At 44.3% G+C, this 21438-nt stretch overlaps 1 protein-coding gene across 2 annotated transcripts; it reads right to left on the reverse strand.

Moving 5' to 3' along the window:
• Nucleotides 1-977: 977 nt before the first annotated feature.
• Nucleotides 978-10627, reverse strand: PATL2 (PAT1 homolog 2). Of its 2 annotated transcripts, XM_045528075.1 has the most exons (16): nt 10592-10627; nt 10160-10250; nt 9383-9576; nt 8191-8271; nt 7276-7418; nt 6731-6808; nt 6361-6502; nt 4930-5050; nt 4737-4834; nt 4462-4515; nt 4236-4369; nt 3936-4095; nt 3293-3433; nt 2349-2446; nt 1671-1820; nt 978-1214 (listed from the first exon to the last, which is right to left on the reverse strand). In XM_045528075.1, exons 2-16 carry the CDS (start codon nt 10173-10175, stop codon nt 1196-1198), a joined length of 1629 nt encoding a protein of 542 aa, XP_045384031.1. In that variant the 5' UTR covers nt 10176-10250; nt 10592-10627; the 3' UTR covers nt 978-1195. The 2 variants fall into 2 exon arrangements, 1 of the variants encoding a protein (XP_045384031.1); XR_006729399.1 differs by lacking the exons at nt 978-1214; nt 1671-1820 and having other exon boundaries at nt 2420-2446; nt 2612-3433.
• Nucleotides 10628-21438: the final 10811 nt, after the last annotated feature.

Raw genomic sequence — 21438 nt, forward strand, 5'->3', positions numbered from 1 at the left:
CCCAGGCGCCCGGAACCTGATGCGTCGTGGGCATGCGCAGTGTGCCGCGCCGCTCTCATGCTAGCTCGTGACTCGCGGGGGCTGCTAGGCGGGCTCTGCCCTGTTCCGTTCCTTGCCGGTGGGAGGCGGTACCAACTGCTCCACAAAGCCACTCGACCCTTGCCCCCAGGCCTAGAATACTTGAAAGCCTCGTGCAGGGGCACTCTCCTTTGCCTTAGCCTAGCTGCCTCCTGCTCCCTTGGAACTCAGTCCTTACCTCTCTTCTTATTGTGCTATTATTTGTTTACAGGCTCTGGGGTGGTACAATTTCCTTGGTACCATGGACCAAGGTTTACAGTCGGGATCCATCATGAGGGTGTGGATCTGAATGAAGTCAAATAATACCCATTGTAACAGGCAGAGAGATGGAGTAAATAAGGGGTGGAGATTTTCCTCAGAAGTATAAGCAGAGAAGACGAGCAAAGGGGTTGAGGTGAGAGAAGGTGTTGAGTAGGCATTTTGGAAAGGTAGTACCTTCTTAACACATTCTTCTCATGTTGGGAACAGTTCGGCCTCAGCGTAACTTCTATTTACAGGCCTTCCTGTACCATTCCATCTGCAGTTCCCTCCACTCTAGTCTTTCATTACTCAGTTTTGTTGTTTTCACCACAGTATTTATCACTATTTGATATTTTGTGTCAGTTCCTGTCCAATCAGAATGTAAGCTTCAAAACAGCAGGGACGTTGGCGTTGCTCACCACTGTAACTTTTGTACCTAAAACACTGCTTGGTGCATAAGAGGCACTCCACTATTTGTTGATAAATGCATGACCTTGTTTGTCAAAATGGAACCAAGCACTTCCTATCACAAGGGAAATATTTATATCCAGCCCTCTTAGCTCAAGTAAGGCTGTTTTCTCTCTGTAAAAAGTTAAAACAGTGAAGCAATTTCTAAGGTTATACTTTTGTTAGGTACAACAAGGCCTTGTCCCAACACATCATTCTGTTATCTCTTTAATTATACATTATGCAATGCCTTATTTTTAAGCACATCATTTAGATGTTTGAAGGATATGAAAATGTTAGGGGTAAGGTCCTCCAATGTATCAAGGCATAAGAAGTGTCTTCAGACTCTCTGGATCCCAGTAGACATAGCTCATACAGCTAGTGCCTGATGATTAAACTTCACACACATACATATTCCAGAACAAACAGATCAATAGATCCAGGCAAGCCTACAGAGAGAACAAGTGTTAACTGCAAACACAATTCCATTTTACAAGTACTTGTATGACTTGGTTGCTAACTGGCTCTTTCTAGCAGTTGGTAAGTTCTGAGGACAGAGATGACCTTCCTGTTATTCATGCATCTTTCCTGAAATAGTTGTCCCTCAAATATTTTTTGAATGAATAATTCAGTTTCTCTGATTAATTCTTGCCCTCAAATTGCTTAGCACTATAAATTACCAAAGTACCTGGGAATAAATTAAAAGGTTTGGCTGAAGAAATGGTCCATTGGGCCCTAAATTGGGCAAGACTTTTTACTCAGTAATAAATGCCAGAGTGTCTAGAACTACTTCTAAAAGCATGTGATCCTCTGTGCTCATAGTTTGAAAGAAGTAGGGAGGGGAGTAGCAGAACCTAGATTGGGTTTGAACAAGGGGCTATGACCTTGTTTCTGCCATCACTTACTCCATCTTGGCCTCTAGCTGCTGAACCAATTGTTTGTCCACATGGTGACAGAACAGGGGAAGTAAGTTGCTGGGGAAGTTTAGGGGTTCTGCCAGAGAGGCTGTAGGCATTTGGGCTATCTCCCAGGCAATCAAAACCACCGTATTTGTCCTGGAGGGCATAAACATAAATAAGCGTATTTGTATTTATGCAGGAAAGTAACACTTGGAGCCAACCTTTCTTATTATCCTTCCACTGCCACTACCATATTTCCCTACCCTAGGTAGCAATTAAGAGGGAACATTTGCATGTTTGGTATATGCCAGGCAATGCCTAGTGCTTTATACATTTTCCTTCCTCTTTTATTATAAGAACTCTAAAGGCATTAGTTCCATCATCTCTAGTTTATAGATAAACAGATTAAGTGGTAACATAAGTTGCCCCAAAGATATATTGCTAGCATGTCACAGAGCCAGAATTCAAATCTAGGTCTGTTTGACCCTAAAACTTGTCCCTTTAATTACTGTGTTGGCACTGTAGGAAAGAAAAAAAAAAAAGGAACAGCTGCAACCCTATTTCTCCTTTTTCTGTGTAATCTCTTCCCTAGTACTTGAATATGCCACCAGGGAATCTCATCTGGCTCAGCCTGCACATCTCATGGGTACTGACATAGTATTTACAAGGTCTTTATGATCTTACCAAGCTGTATGGTCACTGTTTGGTTCCTCTAGGGAAGAATCCAGGGATATCAGCTGCTCCCCATGACTCAGCAGGGCATAGAGCAAAGATATTCCAAACTGCAAGTGATATACATTCCAGTGCAAAATGAGTTCATCCTAGGTGTTCAGTGCTTCCTGGGCCCTGCTATCTTCCCAACTAAAGAGCAGGTTCACATTTATAGATAGAGTCCAGTACCCACAAGAGCTGTCAGGTTTTACACTGGTTAGCCAAAGAACTCAGACCTTTCCAAAGGAATCACTGTTCTGAACTTCCCAAAAGATACTCTTGGAGAGCTGATAAAGTGCATGCTTCTAGGCTCCACCCTCAGGAATCAGTCTGTAGATTAGAAATGGATCCAGGAATCTGAGGCAGGTAGTCTGTGGACTGCACTTTAAGAAGCACTACTTTAAGCAAAGGTCTTCAGAGTGGGTTACACAAGATAATCCTCTGAGATATTGGATGATGATATTAGAACTTTCACATCTAGAGTCTCATCCTTCAAAAATTTTATTTATTATGTACCTAATATTACATGTCTATACATTATACATATATATATATATATATGCTACATGTATGTGATTTGTAAAAACTTGGGTGGTATGGTTCAGAACTTACTAAAAGGGGCATGCAGCCAGAAGTTCAGAGACCTCTGCTCAGGAGGCTCACACCAGCAGCAGCAATCAGGGAGCTTGTTAGAAAAGCAGGTGCATGGGCCCCACCCAGACCTACTGATGACTGTGGGTGGGACCAAGGAACCAGATTTAATAAGCTCACCAGGTGATCCTATGCTCACTAGAAATTGAGAACCACTGCAGAGGATAAGATTTGTGGAGAGAAAAGATATTCCCTCACTTATTCCTTACCAGTGATACCACCTGGAAGCCATATATGGAAAGAGAAAGGCCAACCAAATGTGTTACCTGATTTTGAAGCACAACAGTGACTGGCCGCTCTGAGGAGCCAGGTGGTAGCAGCAGTAGACCCTGAAGTCCTTGGAGGAGTTCATGGAAGGTCAAGTGACTGATGCATTTGCCCAGAGGTTTGAACAACATGTGTAGGGCCTGCAAGATGATCAGTAAGCATCTCTCCCAAACTCCACTACAACTTTTCCTCCTCCTACCTTGCCTCCAAGGCTCTTCCCTTGCTGACCTGCCTTTGGCCCCTTCCTGATCAGGTTACTTACCAGGCTCGTCACCACTCGTGACACTCCATCCCTAACACTGAGCCCTTCCAGTATCCACTTGTTCTAAGGTGCCTTCTCTAAGAAAATTAGATATGGGACTCAACACTTAGCAGGGGGTCCTTATCTTTTCTCAAACCTCCATAGCACACTCACCTGTGCAATCATACACCTGTTGTTTTCTTTTGTTCATCATACCTGAATATAATCCACTGTTCCTATAATAGTTTGTTCTGTAACTTCCTCACCTGAGAGTGGCAGGGCCAGCACCCCTCATTACCCAGTACCTTCTCAGGCATCTCTGTGGGGTGGGGAGTGGGGAGGAGGAACGATCCCTAACCCATCCTGGAGACCATCCTCTTCTCTACTCAGTGCTGCAGTACCTGGTCAGCCATGTCCCTTCGGACCAGGAGGGGCAGGTGGTGCATGATAGCCAGAAGGAGGCTAACAGCCTGATCCTGGGGCAGGAAGGGGAGCAGCCGGGCCACCAGGGCCTTCCCCTTCCTCACAGAGAGTACCTGCAGGAAACCATCTGTTGCCTCCCTACAAGGGAAGGATGAGACCATTTTCAGAGTTCTGCATAGACAAGGGGGCCATGTGCCAGAAAAGAAAGGCAGAAGCAAGGGCAGTGTCTTTGCTGCTCCTTCCCTTCCTGGGTTGAGGCAGGACCCTCCCACACTCACTCCAGGCTGTTCTGCTCCTGGGTCTTTAAGGCCTGGAAAAGCTGCTCAACCTGGTTGCTCTGCAGCTTGGAGAAGCGGGGCTGTGGAGGCCCATCCTTCTGGCTCTCCTCTATTGCTAGTAACTGAAGGAACATCTGTGAATTTGAGGATGGAAAGAGTAAATTGGAGCGACATCCTGTTCTCAAAGGTAAGTTAGGAACTCATCCCCAAAGAACTGATATCTCACCTTCTCAATTCGATATAACACCCGAAGCCTCTGGCTACTTGCAGTTCCTGTATCCTAGGAGACAAGATCCCAGGCTATCAGCCCGCCACCACAGCAGCCTCCCAGGCCACTGACTAGCTAGAAATTGAACTGGAAAGACTAGACATGAAGTCTGATCACACTTCTTCCTCACTCTTAGGTCACAATCTCAATTCAAACATAAGTGTTCCAAAACCTTTCTCCCAGGCAGGGAAGAAAAAAAAAAAAAAAAGGTTCTTAGAAGATCATGCTCCTACCTGCTCTTGAGTTCCATGGAGTACGGCATCAATAGCTCGGCGAGGGCTAAAACACGTCGATACAGCTACCTGGCCCAGGGAACCCTCAATTCGAACCACTGCATGAAAGGAGTCAGACACATATTCCCCTCCTCTTTCCACCTTGTGTCCACCCAGATCCCCAACCCAAGAAGCAGGTTGGCCCTGGCTCTACCTGACTCATAAGCCTCTGCCTTCTGAATGTAAGGTGTTACCAGCTTGAGGAATTCAACCTTGTTCTTTCGTCCAAGTAGCTCTTCATCTGCCTGCCTCTTCTCTAGCTTCTGATAATACTCCTGAGAGTCCATGGAATAGAAAAAAAGAAGAAAGAAACCTATACTCATCTTCTGAACTTAGCATTAAGGTTCTCAAGTGCAACCTCTTAACACACTCCTATAGCATTCATTCCAGAAATGATACTAGCACCTTTGGCCCTCTTAGCAGTTATTCTAAAGTGTTTTAAGCACCCTGGGCCCCATGTCACCTGTCTTGGAATTCCTATATCACATACTTGAAGACCGAGGTACCACCACCAGGTCTGATGACAGGGCAGAGAGCCAAGTGGAAGGCCAGGAAGTAAACCTGTTCTAGCATCTGCAACCTTCCTATATTCTGCACTTCCAAGTTCATACACACTTCATATTACCTATCCTTCTCCTCCCCATTTTAATCTTGTCATCCTACCTGGGCTTTCCAAAAATCAAAATTATCTGATGGTATGGAGACCATTGGCAGCTTGCAGTATAGAACTAACACTATGGATATGTTTGTTAGTTGGCCTCTTGGCCAGTCTTATACTTCTGTGGATTTGCTTAGCTGCTCAAATATCTTCTTAAAGTCAAGATGAGAAATACCAAACTAGAATAAAGCCAGTGACTGAGTCAAAAGGACTTGAATATGGTTCATTTGTTTAGAAGTAATGCCAAGAAGGTAAGAGTACAAAACTATTTCACTTTCAGTGATCCTAGCAGAAAGAGGAGGGTGTCTGAAACTTGGTGGAAAGAAAGGGGAAAAAACCCACTAATGTAAATAGGAAAAGGATAAAGGTGGGGACCTTGGTAGGGGGCTCATGGATGTTGAGGAGGAAATGAAACAGCCTAGACAACCCAAAAACCTGTTGGATGAAGACTTTCCCCATAAATAAAGGGGAGTAGGAGGCAAGGGGAAATGAGTCAATGCCTGGAAGCATTTGTTCAATTTAGTTCAACAAATTGAATCTATTTATCAGATCCCTGTGTTTTAGACCTAAAAAAATAAAAGGTAAGTAGATGCATATTTGTAACAAGATATTTCTAAGACCAGAAAAGTGTACAAAATTGAGAGAGTCCACATTTCCAGGGTGAATAGGGAAACTTTTCAGCAAAGAATGGAGATAAAACCTGAGTGTTTGGGGAACTGTAAATAATCCAATCTGCCTGGAGTGTAGGAGAATAGAAATGAGCTTGAGATATCAACTTTAAAAATACTGACCCTATCCTGTAGTGGTGGTCTCTCCCACCTGAAAAGACATGGCCTCCATGAGCCAAAGAGAGGGTCAGAGGGCCTGGGAAGTCCAGGCCCATTTGACCCCAAGGTCAGAGGCTGGGATGAGCACCCCAGAGCTCACCTGGTAGTAGTAGTCATCCAGGTGAGGGTTCTCACTCTGCAGCTGAACCATCTGCACTTTTATCACCCAGTCCTTCTCTTTTTGGGTCATGAGGTTAGCATAGGGGTCTGGCTGCTGAGACCAAGGCTTCTTGGCTGGGGGACTTCAAACCAGGACAAGCAACCCTTTAGACCCCTGCCACAGAGAATTCCCCAGGAGTGGTGAACAGGGAGTGGAGCTCTCTGGGAAGGATGGGAGTGGGCACAGAGGTGGGCAACAGTAGGAGAGTCTTAGCCATGCAGGGGGTTTGGGGGAGGTGCCTGGTCACAAGGGAGCATCCAGCATGCAGACATGTCCCCCTCAAACCTGCTCCTTCTCATCTAGGCTTTACCTTCGAGTTTGACTATGCTGCTGTTGCTGCAGGATCCGTTGGTGCTCAGGGTGGAGCTGAGTCAGGTGACTGGGAAGACTTAAAAAGAAACTTGGGCTGGGTGAAGGGAAGCTCTCAGCTCCCCACCTGCTCCATTCACTCAGCCTCTGGTAAGCTCAGGTGGACATCTAAAGGAACCCTCTCTTTATGTGCCTTCCCAAAGTCAGTCTCCTAACACATCACAATCGTAGCCCAACAGGGCCTCCCATTCCCCTCCAATATATTTTCCTGAAATTTGGCTGTAGGAAATCTTGGTATAGCAGAAAACCTTTTGGCCTGGTTGTCAGGAGTTCTGAGTTCTGTCATGCTAGCTGATCTCAAATAAATGTTTAACCTCCCTGGAGCTTCATTTTCTCATCTATGAGGGAGAAAGGATTAGACTCAGAGTTCTGTCAATTTCTGTATTTTCCTGTGACATCTGGTAGGAGTGGCCCCCACCCCTGAGACCTCTAGGGAGAAACTCAGCTTGTCCTGATGCTGGAGTTTCCAGCACCCCAAAACAGTACCTGAACCTAGAGGGCCACGAGGTTGGCAGGCTACAAAAGATCGATGGGTCTGGTGAGTGCAGTCGAGGTCCAAAGTGGCGTGCTGGAGAGCTGGCACTGGGAAACGTAGGCCAGAAAGGGATTGGCGACAAGTAGTCCAGGGTCTGCGAGAGGAATTAAGAGTCTGAGAGAGGCCATCTCCACCAAGAGAATGCTGCTCTTGCTGCTAATGCCCAGCAACTTTCCTGTTTTTATAGACGCAACTGCCTTTTCCTTCAAGAACTTCACCCAACATTTTGCTGTGTCAGAGGTGGTGGGGGTGTCTTCTCAAGCCAGCTGTGAGGGCACCAGACTGTGGTTCCCACCCTTGTTTCAGCTGGGTTTGTCACCTCCTCGGAAACAGCTCTTCGGGACTAGACAATGTGGGAAGCATGAGTTTTTCTCGCTATCTGGATAGTCAACACCTCTCGCTCTCCTCTCTGTAACAGTCTTCTCTCAGGCTCTTTGTCTTCAGCCACTGGGGCAGTACTCATCTTTCCTTTTCTGACTCACCTGAAGCCCTCCTCAGCTATAATTCCCTTCTAGTTCTCCCTACAGGAGTTCCTGGTCCTTGAATTCCTCTATCCTAGGCCATTATGCAGTTAGTGGAAGGGCAGGTGCTCTTTCCAGCCCTGAGCTGAGTGCTGCTCATCTGCTGAAACATTTTGTAAGGTAAGAAGTAGGGATCCAGTTTGTCCTTTTTTCTCATATGAAAAGCCAGTTGTCCATCCATGCTCCTCGTTGGGCACACCACCCCTGCCATTTACCAAGTATGCCCACACCTCATTTTGGGTGTTTTATCTCCAGAGCAGGGTCAAGAGTAGATTGAACATAATGGATGGAATCTTCCTTAGTCCCCCGTCACCTCTCACAGGACGGAGACTGTAGTAGACTCACCTGCCACAGAAAATGCAAGGAGGCAGATGACATCCCCAGCACACCACGGTCCTTGACTCCAGGGGAGCCGAGCAGACCTCTCTGGAACAGGCAGGAGGAAAACACAGGCTTGAATGGGCCCCTGTGGTGTCTTCTACATTTACCTGTATCCATGGGGAGGTGGGAGGAGGCAGCAAGACCAGCCATTCCAACACCCAGAACAATGGCAGCTTGGCCCTTCGTCAGATTCAAAGTCAACTGGGTGAGGATCCCTCTCCTTCCTCTGGGAGAAATAAGACTAGTACAGTAGTCCCCTGTTATTCAGAGGGGATACCTTCCAAGACCCCCAGTAGAGGCCTGAAACTGTGGATAGTACTGAACCTTAAGTATACTATGATTTTCCTCTTCATACCTACATATGACAGTCTATAAATTGGGCACAGTAAAAGATTAACAATTAAAGTAGAACAATTGTAACAATATACTGTAATGAAAGTTAATGTGAGTGCAGTCTCCCTCAAAATATCTTTTTGTACTGCACTCACCTATTTTCAGACCATGGTTGACCATGGGTAACTGAAACAGCGGGAAGTGAAACCATGGATAAGGAGGAACTACTGTATCTTAGAAGTAGGTTCAAGGAGGGTCTGAGTCACCTCATTTCTACATGGACATCCTTGTCTCTCCCCACTGGCCATGGAATCCAAGGGAACAAATACCAGGAATGGACTGCTGAGACAGAGAAGCCCAGGACCAGGCAAAGATGACTCACCTTTAGCACTAGCAGCAGGGCCACCACCTATGGGTGACATACAGGCCTGCTAGGATCTGGTCTTAAGGTGAGGACAGCATCAAAAACTAAGAGGGAGGCTGGGCATGGTAGCTCACACCTGTAATCCTAGCACTGTGGGAGGCGGAGTCAGGAGGATCACTTGAGGTCAGGAGTTTGAGACCAGTCTGAGCAAGAGCAAGTCCCCATCTCTATTTTGTTTTTAAATACTTAAATAAAAATATAAATAAAGAAACTAAGAGGGAGACAGCAGGAAAGAGGGAAGGAGAGAGTCCCTAACTCAGGTTCAAGTCTAAAATAGAAAGTGTTAATCCAAAACCTGTCTTAGAAGGGGGTAGAGAAGAGAGGGATGTTTAGCGACAGCCTGTGAGCTGTAGACAGCTCAGATGACAAACCTTCTCTCATCCCCTCCTGCCATAGTACCTGGGTGTTATGGACAGTGCTGAATACATTTGGATCCCCAAGATCATTCTCTTCCTCCTCCTCCTCCTCCGGGTCTGGATCCAGATCCTCCTCTTCATTCTCTTCCTCTTCCTCCAATTGGGAGGCAGACACCAGTTCCTCCTTGGGAGCCAAAGGGCGGCAGGTCTTGCCTGGCCTTTGGTTTAAGTGTGGGCCTGAAGAGGAAGTGATACAGGGGCTGAGGGCACACGAGTCTCGTCTGGAGAGGCTGCTGCTCAAAGGCACTTCTGTTCATGAACCACCTCCAGCACCACCTTTGAACAGGGAGCCTCCTATCCTCTGAGTTCAGCTCAGCCTCCCTACCCCAGGGTCCCTCAAACAACCCCCTCTAAACCAGACGGAGCCTGGCAGGTGCCAAACACCTTCACTTTCCACATCCCCTCTTCACCTGGTTTGTTCCGCCCAACACCCCTTTCCGTTGCCTCTTTAACTGAACAAGTGCCAGCTGCCCCGACTCATTGCAATTTAATCCTACTGAGTGCCAAGTACTTTACATGTGTATGTTCATTGAACAGTCGTATGAGGCTGTCTCAGCTGTTACCAATAATTTTACTATGTAGGTGAGGAAAATAAGGTTTAGAAAAGTGATCTCAGTTGCCCAACATGATATAGCTAGTAAGTGAGAAATTTGGAGTACTACCAGTGACTCTGGACACCCAAGCCCATGTGTGAGGCAGACCAGCAAGCCTCCACAGCCCAGGGTTTTATATCTAGACACCATGGCCCGCTTGGTGATACCTTCAAGGCATTTCATCTTGGCAGGCTGGCGGACTTCCTCCTTGGCTGCATCCTCCAGTGAGAGAGCATTATCAGCCTCTGGAAGGTAAACCTGGGACAGGGAAGAGACCCAGAGATACCCTTCTCCTTAGTCAGTAAAGACGGCATGGCACCCCAAAATAGCCATGGTCTCCTCCCAGCAAGGTGGTCAGAGAATTATTGACCCAAGGCCTCAGGGAGCAAGACCCTGGGCTCTTAGACTACTATAAACGCCCACCCGCCTTCCTCCTCCCTCTTTCCCCCTCCTCCGGCCTCCCCAGCCCAGCTCTAGGGAGCTGTCCTGCAAGGGGACAGGATTGAGGGACAGGGCTAGGAGTCAGCAGAGAAGACTGCCCACACCGGACACTACCAGCCACCATCTGTGCTTGGTGACGTGTCGTTGCTGACACCTACTGCCCGACTGTTGCCCTCCCTTCGGCTTAGGTTCAGGTTCGCCATGGCAGCCTGGGCCAGGACCTGCTTGCTGCTCCTGGCTTTAAGACTCTCAGCTCCTCCCCTGCTCACTTGTTAAAGGACCAGCATCCCCCAACCACTGGGTCCTAGTAGAAGTATGAGAACATAATCTAATGACAAAGAAAACCCTTGAACAGAGAAGAGAGATAAGCTGCATTTTTAACCATCCAAGGTTGTGAGTTTAGTTTATTGGGATTGATAAATACTTGGGGGGAGGGCAGATCTTTAAAAAGAGGATCCTTGTTGTCCACACCCTTCATAGGAACTTTGTGAAGTTGCATTTCATTTAATCCCTAGGTTTTGCTCTAAGAAAACTGGGTAGGAAAGCCCTGGGTGGCCCCTGAGGAGGACGCCTAGCAACCAGGTTCTTGGTGCTTCAGGGCAGCACACTTGAGGCTCCCTCAAGTCCACTGGTGATGCTGACCCTCACTGGGTCATGTGAGCCTAAGTCCGCCACCTAGCTCCAACTGATAAGGGACTTCTGTGAATTTAGAAGTCAGATCTTCAATGTAAAAACACTTTTGCATGAGATACACAATCTTATATCTTCTTGGTTGCTCTAATGGAAAACTGGTCCAGAAGCTCAGGAGTAAAAATCAATCAACAAAAACAAAAACCAGGTATCACTACTACTGGCAAGTAAAACCCAAGACCCTCCTGAGCCTCATCTAACCCCCAAACAATCCTAGGTTCTGCGCCCACATCCTGTATTCAGCTGAAACACTCATGCCTTTGTAGAACTTCTGAATAAAAATAAAAACTAACCTAATTTCTCTACAACAAAATTTCAAGTTAGGGACCTACTGCCATGGTTATAACACCATGATTCTTGGTGCCTTTAAAAGAAAATATTTGTTTCAAAATTTTGCTGTAGGCCAGAACTGTGTGTGTTTAAGTAGCTGGAAAGTTACTGAAAAACTTTTCAAACATCTGAATTGGGTTCAGGTAATGTTATACAGCTGTGTCTCTCAAGAACTTCCTAATAACTTACTTTGGCATTATTAACAAAAGGACCAAATGGTGAACTTCAGTGCTCCAGAAGTGATTCATTAGGTTGTCACAGAGACCAGGTCTTAATGAGAAACATTTGCTGCATGTAGATTTTCATTCTGAAGGGACTTCCTGTATCGAAAGCAGGTGGCCCAGGGTTCAGTCTTTAAGATCACAGTCCTGCCCTGGCTGTTTGAAGTTTCACTTGGGACCTAGTGGCTTTTGTGCACTTTTGTACACTTGCCTGAAGTCTCATATGTCTACTGATCCCCTAGATTTTCTAGCTTTCTTGCCATAGTTTAATTATGCTAAGTTTAACTAAGCTAAGACCGTTCTAGGCTTGGAGTACAGCCATGAATAAAACAGGTGCTTCCCCCAGCCTCTTAGAGCTTCCTATAGAATAAGAAGTATAGATAGGCAAATAGAATTGTTGGATTAGATAAAAGAATTGGAACATTGGAAATGTTTATATTTGCTACATAAAACAGCTAAGAACTGTTTCTCTTTTATGGGGATTTTTTTCTTTTTTTTGAGAGAGAGAGTCTCACACTGTCGCCTGGGCTAGAGTGCACTGGGAGTGATCATAGCTCACTGCAACCTCAAACTCCTGGGCTCAAGCGATCCTTCTGCCTCAGCCTCCCGAGTAGCTGGGAATATAGGCAGGCACCACAACCCCCCCCCCCCCCGGCCAATTTTTTTCTACTTTTAGTAGAGATGAGGTCTCCCTCTTGCTCAGGCTGGTCTTGAACTCCTGAGCTCAAGCAATCCTCCAGCCTTGGCCTCCCAGAGTACAAGGATTACAGGCGTGAGCCACCACACCTGGTCTTATAGGGAAATTTAAAATCCATTGTTGGCCAGGCGCGGTGGCTCACGCCTGTAATCCTAGCACTCTGGGAGGCCGAGGTGGGTGGATCACTGGAGGTCAGGAGTTTGAGACCAGCCTGAGCAAGAGCAAGACCCCGTCTCTACTAAAAAATAGAAAGAAACTGTATGGACAGCTAAAAATATATATAGAAAAAATTAGCTGGGCATGGTGACACATGCCTGAAGTCCCAGCTACTCAGGTGGCTGAGGCAGAGGATCACTTGAGCCCAGGAGTTGGAGGTTGCTGTGAGCTAGGCTGATGCCACGGCACTCTAGTCCAGGCAACAGAGAGAGACTCTGTCTCAAAAAAAATTAATAAATAAAATAAAAAAATAAAATAAAATAAGCAGTTTGCAGAGAAATATATGCAAAATTATTACATCTTTGTAAACATATATTTATATCTATATATGAATAGACAAAGTCTGAGAAAAAACATAATTGCATTAGTAGTGGTTATCTTTGGTTGGAAGAATAACAGGTGAGTTAAATAATTATCTTTATTCTTACCTATATTGTCTGAACTTTTCATAATGGCCATGAATTTTATAGTTAGAAAAAAATAAAGCTATGTGGAAAAGCTTTTTAAAATATCAAACAAAAAAAATGCCCAAACAACAAACAAGGAAAAAAAAAGATCCACCTCTGTTGGCACCTGCATCACAGTCTAAAGGATAAAGTTCATGTTCTTTTCCTTGGCATCAAGGCCCTCTGCAGGCTCCTTCTTAATGTCTCCAGGTAGAGTCAGTTTCCTGGTATCATAATCTATTTTTTTTTTTTTTGAGACAGGGTCTTGTCTGTCATCCAGGCTGGAGTGCAGTGATATGATCGTAACTCATTGCAACCTCAAACTCCGGGCCTCAAGTGATCCTCTCACCTTGGCCTCCCAAAATGCTGGGATTACAGGTGTGATCCACTGTTCCTGGTCTATCCTAATCTATTTTCAGATCTATAAACCAGAGTGTATGAGCTCCTCAGAGGAGGAACTTTCCCCAGTGCAAGCCCAGTGCTGAGGAGCTACTGGTGTAACAGAGAGAATGGCCTAAAAAGGTATAAAAATGTTTTCTGTCTCTTCAAAACCCTCTCACCCTTTTTGAGAACTAAAACCTGCATCTCTGCCTCAGGCCAGTGGTTGGAAGAGGCAGGGGAGTGTCCTTTGTTCTTTGTGCCACAGGAGATGGCTCAAGGGAATTGTCTGGGTGGAGGTCATCAGATTGTCTTAGCATTAACCAAGATGGGATGAATCAGAACCATCGACTATAACTGGACAGCAATAGCTTGTAGCTGAAAAGCTCCCCTTTAAAAACTCTGTATTTCTGCTCAGAGGCAGGACGTTGGTACTTTAAGACAGGAGTCTACCAACCTCCTCATTTGCCAACAAATTAATACACTTCTCTTTCCTTCTTCTCAAACCATTTGTCCTCATTCTTCTGATGCGGCCTCAGGGACAAGTGCCGAAATCAGTAACAGAAGGAAGCCAAACCTTTGGGATATATTTGTCTTGGGGGATAGAGATCCCTCTTATTATTCTCATTCCCTTTTTAACACTGGCAACAGTAGGTAGAACACGAGTGGTCTGGCCCATTTGGAGTGTGGCATCTGGGAAATGGCCCAGAAATGGCAGTGCCAGTGGGGCTAAGACTTGTCGTTCTCACATGGTGTGCTGAGCCCACCTCACTGGGGCTGAGTGGGCCTCATTGGGGGCAGTGATAGGAGGGGAGGCCCAGGACTCCTGACCACTCAAGGCTTCAGCAAAACTCCTACCCCTCAGCTGCAGAACTGATGATATCCTGCCTTCAACATGAGTGCACCCAAAATGTTCTGTGTGGCCACAGTCTGGTTAACCAAAATGTAAACTTGACTTTGAAAAGGCAAATATTTACAATGAACTCAGCTCTTGGTAACCAAGGCCCAAATGTGCATGATTCTGGGAAAGGGGGCTGAAATGGTTTTCTGTTGCTGCTGTAACAAATTTCAACGAACTTGGTGGCTTAAAACAACACAATTTATCATGTTATAGTTCTATAAGTCAGAAGTCCAACACAAGCCTCATGGAGCTAAACTCAAGGCATCAGCAAAGTGACATTACTTTCTGGAGGCTCTAGGGGAGAATCCCTGTTTTTGCCTTTTCCAGCTTCTAACGGCTGCCTGCATTCCTTGATTCACGACCTGTTCCTTCATCTTCCAAGCTAGCATGTTGCATCTCTCCAACCATCATCCGTAGTCACATCTCCCTCTGACCACAGTCAGGGACATGTCCTTTGCTTTTAAGGACCCATGTGATTACGTTGGTCCTACCCAAACAATCCCTGAAAATCTCCTCACCTCAAGGTCCTTAACCTTAATCACATCTACAAAATCCCTTATGCCATGTAAGGTAACATATTCACAGGTTCCAGGGATTAGGACATGGACATCTTTTGGTGGGGGGGGGGGGGGCATTATTCTGCCTACCACAGATACAATATGGAGAAAAGTCTAAAAATGTTAATAACTGGAAGACAATTCTGTATATAATGTCATGGAAAATATCAATGGTATTTTATTAAGTGAAAATAAGCAAGTTCAGTAAATACATATGAAATGATCCCAATTTTGTGGAACCTCCCCTTCCTCTCATTAAACTGAGTAATATGGTCACTGAGCCACCTCCCACCTGTCCTGGCCTGGCTTCTGGGACGTGCCTCACCCACTTACAGCTGCAGGGCATCAGAAAGCAGAGGAGCAGTCCCACCTCAGGCTTTGCTATCATGGTTTGTTAGATAAATAAATTTTTGGCTAATGTTGCTAAATTGTCTTTTAGCAAACTCATTTATGGCAAGTTGATGCGTAGTTAAAACAATAATAGTGACAACAATGATAATAAATAATGAAATAAAGAAGGATCACAAGCCCACCAAGCTCTCTACTGGCTGCCTCTTTGTACCCTGCCTGCTCCTCCTGTGTACATGAAGGGATCTTGTATACACATCCCTCACAATTTTGTACTATGTGTTTTGTTTTAAATTGCTGATTCTCTAGTAAGTAATTCTTCCTGGTTTTGTCACAGTTCTCTTTTAGGAAAAGAGTTTAGCAAGGTCCAAAATACCAGAGAGTAGAGAGCACCTGACTTGATGCAATTGGAACAGTACTAGGGGACAGTAAGAAAGGACCACATACACCAGCTGACCAGAGGCAAGTGCCAGCTCAGCAAGATGGAAAGTGGGAAGCACGGCTGAGGAGAATTTGCCGAAAGGGAAAACAAGTATTTGGAGGACAATTTTGATTTTTAATAGTGCTGCATGGAATCCAAGGCAAGATAGAAAATATCCCAGTTAGAATTCTGCAGTTTTAAGTAGGAACTAAGATGAAGACCCAAGTATTATACTGACAAGGGGGAAACACCCATTAAAGAAGGGTGTGCCAGTAAGTTAGTAACTGGATACCATTTTCCCCAGGGACCATGCCCAATTCTTGGCGTCTGGGGCTGTCCTGTGGCCCCCACACAGTTAAAAAAGGGCTTCACTTCACCAATCCATTTCTCCACCCAAGTTGACAACTGATGCCACTTCTGATCCCTTTTATGCTTTCAGTGGGCATTGTGTTCTAAACAAACTACAATAACAGTCTTTGTAGCATACAATTTTAAAACTCCCACCTTCCAAACTATATACAATATATCAATATATATCCATGGATGGATATGCACCAAAACTTAACAATGGTTTCTGAGGGGAGGAGAATAAGATGGGAGGAGACAGATGAGGGCAACTTTCACTTTTACTTGATAGACCTCTAATTGTTTGCATTTTTACAATGGTCATACATTTATTTATTGGGCTTATAATTAAGGATGAAAAATACTTTAAAATTGTGGTTATTACTAAGAGAGGATGTGGGAGAAATTAGCATTTTATGCTTCTGTACTGCTTGATTATTTTTTTACATCAAGTTTGTATAATTTTCCCAATAGAAAAAATTGGCAGTTGATGGAGTACAGTGGTTACACACAAGCTGTGAGGCAGACAGATCCCCTGCCAACCAGATACTTCAACTTTCTCAACTTTTGTCTCCCATTTACTCTCCCCCAAATAAGAATAACAGTACTTACCTCATGTGGATCTTCTGAGATTTTTTTTTTTCCTTCAACGCACTTAGTAACTGCCAATAAAAAAAACTTCCTGTTTGTGTTCTATTTCCTTTGAGCCTGTTTCCCTTTATGGAACAGCTCTCAAGACTGAATAATCAGCATGAACACCTTAGGTAGGAGCTCATATATTAATTATTGGACTAATTTTAACTCCAGATTGGAATCTCCTGGTGGGCAAGTTCTGGTGTCTTCTTCCCTTTGGATACCTTACAGTGCTTACATTTACCACAAAGCCTGCACTCAACCAACATTTGCTGAATTTAATAGAATTAACACAAAAGACAGAGGATTTCCAATCCTGGAACAGATCTAACCAGCAGGTACTTTTTAGAAGGCAATAATCTTCAAATTCCTTAAATTGTACCATTTAGTAATGGTTATCTCTGGCTTGTAGGATTACTGGTGGTTTTAATTTTCTTCTTTATAGCTTTTAGTATGTTCCGGTTTTCTGTCATGTGCACATATACTTTTGTAGACAGAAAAAAATGTCAGTTAAAAAAAAATACCACACATCTTGGTGCTGGTTCCCGTGTATCTACTTCCCCTCACCTTCTCATATGCCTCTATCCTTGCCCTGGTCTCCACGCCTCCCAATTGCATCTTCGTATGAACCCCTTCTCAGAAAGTGCCCAAAGTGAACCAGTGTGGTGGTGCTTGCCTACAGTCCCAGCTACTCAGGAGGCTGAGGCGGGAGAATCCCTTGAGCTCAGGAGTCCAGCATGAACAACATAGCAAGGGAAGGAAAAAAAGTGCCCAAAGTGATTTTTCTAGTGGAAAGAATGAGGCCTTTACAATTAGGTGGACCAGTGTTTAAATCCCAACTCATTGCAAATGTGGGAAATAGCTTACCTCTTTGAGTCAAGACTCTTTGGCTGTAAATGAAAATAACACTCACCTAGGTTGTTAAGTAGTTTGGGTCAGCAGCTTCACACACTTTAGTATGCATATGAATCACTCAGATTCACAAACTTTAATATGCATATTAATCACCTGTGATGTTGTTAAAAGGAAGAGTCTGATTTAGTAGGTCTGGGATGGGCCCAAGACTCTGCATTTCTTATTTTATGTTTTTGAAACAAGATCTTGCTCTGTCACCCATGCTGGAGTATAGTACAATGGAGAGATAATAGCTCACTGCAGCCTCCAACTCCTGGGCTCAAGCAATCCTCCTGCCTCAGCCTCCCTAGTAGCTAGGACTACAGGTGTGTGTCACCATGCCAAGCTAATTTTTAAAATTTTTTGTAGAGATGGGGTCTCACTGTGTTACCCAGTTTGACTTGAATGCCTGGCTTCAAAGGATCCTCCCATCTCAACCTCCTAAACTGCTTGAGATTACAGGCGTGAGCCACTGTGCCTGGCCAAGACTCTGCATTTCTAAGAGCTTCTACATGTTGTTGATACTGGTGATGTATGGATCACACTTTGAACAGCAAGGGATTAATGACATAACATTTGACAGAGTCCAGCACAAACAACCTATCAATGCTTGTACCTCTCCTCGCTAATTGGCCTGGCTCTTCCAGCTGTTTGGATGAACCCATCTCAGAAAACTGCTGACTGAGATCCACTCAGGTGCAAACCAACTCATTTGAACTTTATTCCTATTTTCTCCCCACTTCAATATCCTTCTTTTCCTTTGTGGTCAAGTATTTCATTCTTTTTTTGTTTGACAATACAGGTTATCTGTGCGTTTAGGGTTTGTCCTTTTTTGTATCTGTTTGTGGAGGGTTTTTTTGTTTTGTTTTTTAGAGACGAAGGTCTTGCTATATTGCTCAGGCTGGATTTGAAATCCTAGGCTCAAGTGATCCTCTCGAGTAGCTGGGACTATAGGTGCAGGCCATGGCACCCAGCTTTGTCCTTTTAAATAGTTACAATTGACATACAATAAATTATACTTAGACTATACAGTGAGTTCTAAAATATGTACACACCTGTGAAACCATCCTCAATCTCAAGATAATGAACATATCCATCACCCCCATTTTCCTCATGCTTCCATGATCTTCTTACCCCCTGGAAATCACTCATCTGCTTTATGTCACTATAGACTAGTTTGCCTTTTCTAGAGTTTTCTATAAACAGAATCATGTAGTATATACTCTATTTTGCCTGGCTTCTTTCATTCAGCATAATTGTTTTATCCATGTTGTTGTATGTATCAATAGTTATTCCTCATTTGTTGCTGATAGTATTCCATTGCATGGATATATACTACAATGTTTTTATCCATTCACCTGTTGACAGATGTTTGGATGGTTTCTAGTTTTCCACTATTACAAATAAAGCTGCTGTGAACATTTGCATGCAAAGTCTTTATGTAGACATATGCTTTCATTTTCTCTTGGGCAAATACCTTCATGGAGTAGATGAATCTTATGGCCAGTGTATGTTTAACTTTTTAAAAAACTGTCGAACTGTTTTCAAAATTGTTTATACTGTTTTATATTCCCACCAAAACTGTATGAGAGTTCCAGTTCTTCCAAATTCTTGCCAACATTTACAGTTTTGAACAAATGTTCATTGTAAAAAAAAAGGTTAGAGAAATTCATATAGGCAAAAAAAAAAAAAAAAACCCATAAAAAATCCTACATCTGTTAATTGCACTATTGGGAGCTCACACTTTAAATTGTCATGTTTATAGATTTCCAAAATTTGCCTTCTTCCATAAACAGTGTTCCTGTTTTTTTAAAAAATAGTTTGATATTTCATTTTCACTTTCACTATTCAAAACATGTTCTCGATGGTAAATCCAAGAAAAATAATCCAGTAATTCCCCACACACGGAAAACTGAAAAATAGGCCAGGCATGTGGCTCACATCTGTAATCCCAATACTTTGGGGGGCTGAGGCAGGAGAATCATTTGAGGTCAGGAGTTCAAGACCAGCCTGAGAAATGCAGTGAGACCTCAACTCTTAAAAAAATAGAAAAATTAGTGGCGTGGAAGCACATACCTGTACTCCCAGCTACTCTGGAGGCTGAGGCAGGAGGATCCCTTATGCCCAGGAGATGCAGTGAGCTATGATGACACTGCTGCTCTCTAGTCCTGGCAAAGGGCTAGACCCTGTCTCAAAACAACAAGAAAAACCAAAAATAGACTTTTCTCTGTTTTCACTGTGTTTTATTGCTTTTTAAATTGGTTTTCTAAGTGAATGAGTCAGAATCAATCTTTAATAAGTTTTAAATTTATTATTTTTCTTTGATGTAGTAAACAAGGAACAAGAGGCAAAAAATAGCCCTCTCTCTTCCTATAATCCTAAAGCACTCTTCTAGTTCAACTCAATACTAACATTTTCTAGTACAATTCAATACAAACATTTCAAACCTTAAATGAGCTTTAAAAAGTCATGAGTTGGGGTGGAGACGGGAGTGCCAACTCATAGCTTTATGAATAACAATTATTCTTATATTTCAGAGTCATAGAAAGGCCTGGTAGGAAAACTAGCTAAGTAACATTAATAATTATAGTGCTTATTAAACATTATAGAACATTTTTGCTGGGCACTGTGCGAGGCTTTCTCTGTGCATTATCTCATTTCATTAAGTCTATGGAAAACATTCTATTTTCTCTAGTTTAGACAAGGCCTCCACAATAGGGATTATTAAAAGTAGAAACATATGTAAAAGAAACCCATAAAGTATTTGTTGTGCTCCTTGGGGATGCACAATGCAACTCCTTTCAACAGAAAACCCCGGTGATTTCCAAGATCTTTGCCCCTCCGCCTCCTGATGGTCCACTTCCTCTTCTCACAGTTCCACTCAGAAAAGATCTGTGGATTTGGCGGCCACAAAATGGCAGCACCTTACTTATGATGTCTTTAGGGTGTAGGTTTTCTTAGTGAGTCTGCCTGTCATTGTCACACTCTTAGAGTCACTGGGTTTAACTCTCTTGGCTGGGCCCAGGGCTGATGCAATCCAAACTCTCGCTGAAATTGCGGAGCCCTTTGTCTTCTGGTGTCTAAAGCAGGAATGCCAATGCAATCAGGACAGTGTCTGAATTCCACGCTCTTAGCTTTTGTTTTCCCTATCCATAAAATGAATGGCGTAATTTTAACCCTAGAGTTTATTTCTGTATTTACTCATTCAGCTGTGGAGTACCTACTAGGCGCCAGGCGCTGTTCTAGGGTGGTAACTCTGAGGGAATTATGGACCTGAAGGGTTGGGGGAGCTTTAAAGCTCTAAGCAAACAGTTACTGCTTTTACTGTGAGTGATTGTTTTCTTTTTCCCACAAATCAACAGAACAAAGCAAATTACCTAAACAAAAGCTAGGATATAGGGAGGAACTTTTTGGCACAGAACTTTCCAAAATGAAACTTTTCCCTGAAGGAATTCAAGAAGAAAGCTTCTAGTTCGCTCTAGACGGTTCTCTGAGCTGTGCTCCGGGGGCCTCGCGGTTCCTGGGACTAGTTTTCTTGCCCAGAGAATCAGGAAACCATGCAGCGTATTCCCGAGTTGTAGTTAAAAACCGAAGTTCTAGCTCTGCCAGGAACTGTTCAACGCTCTTCATCCTTCTGGGCTCCCGTTTTCTCGAATGAAAAGCGCAGGCCAGGCTGGGGCACCGTTCGCCCAGTCCCGTAGCAACTCTGGCGCCAATGTGCAGAGCGAGGGCGCTGGAGGAAGGCGCTTCAAGCCTTAAGTCCTAGGACAAACGCCGCGAGCGCCAGGCTCGGGTGTGCACCCCAGATCGGAGAGCGCGCATTTACAGACGGCAAATCCACCCAGTCCGGCCATGCCTTGCGGAGCACCACGGGACTTACGAGAAAGGGAAACTGAAAACGGGAAAGTCCCTCTCTCTAACCTAGCTC

Source organism: Lemur catta, chromosome 1, assembly GCF_020740605.2.
Source record: "Lemur catta isolate mLemCat1 chromosome 1, mLemCat1.pri, whole genome shotgun sequence".
Classification (NCBI taxonomy): Eukaryota; Metazoa; Chordata; class Mammalia; order Primates; family Lemuridae; genus Lemur; species Lemur catta.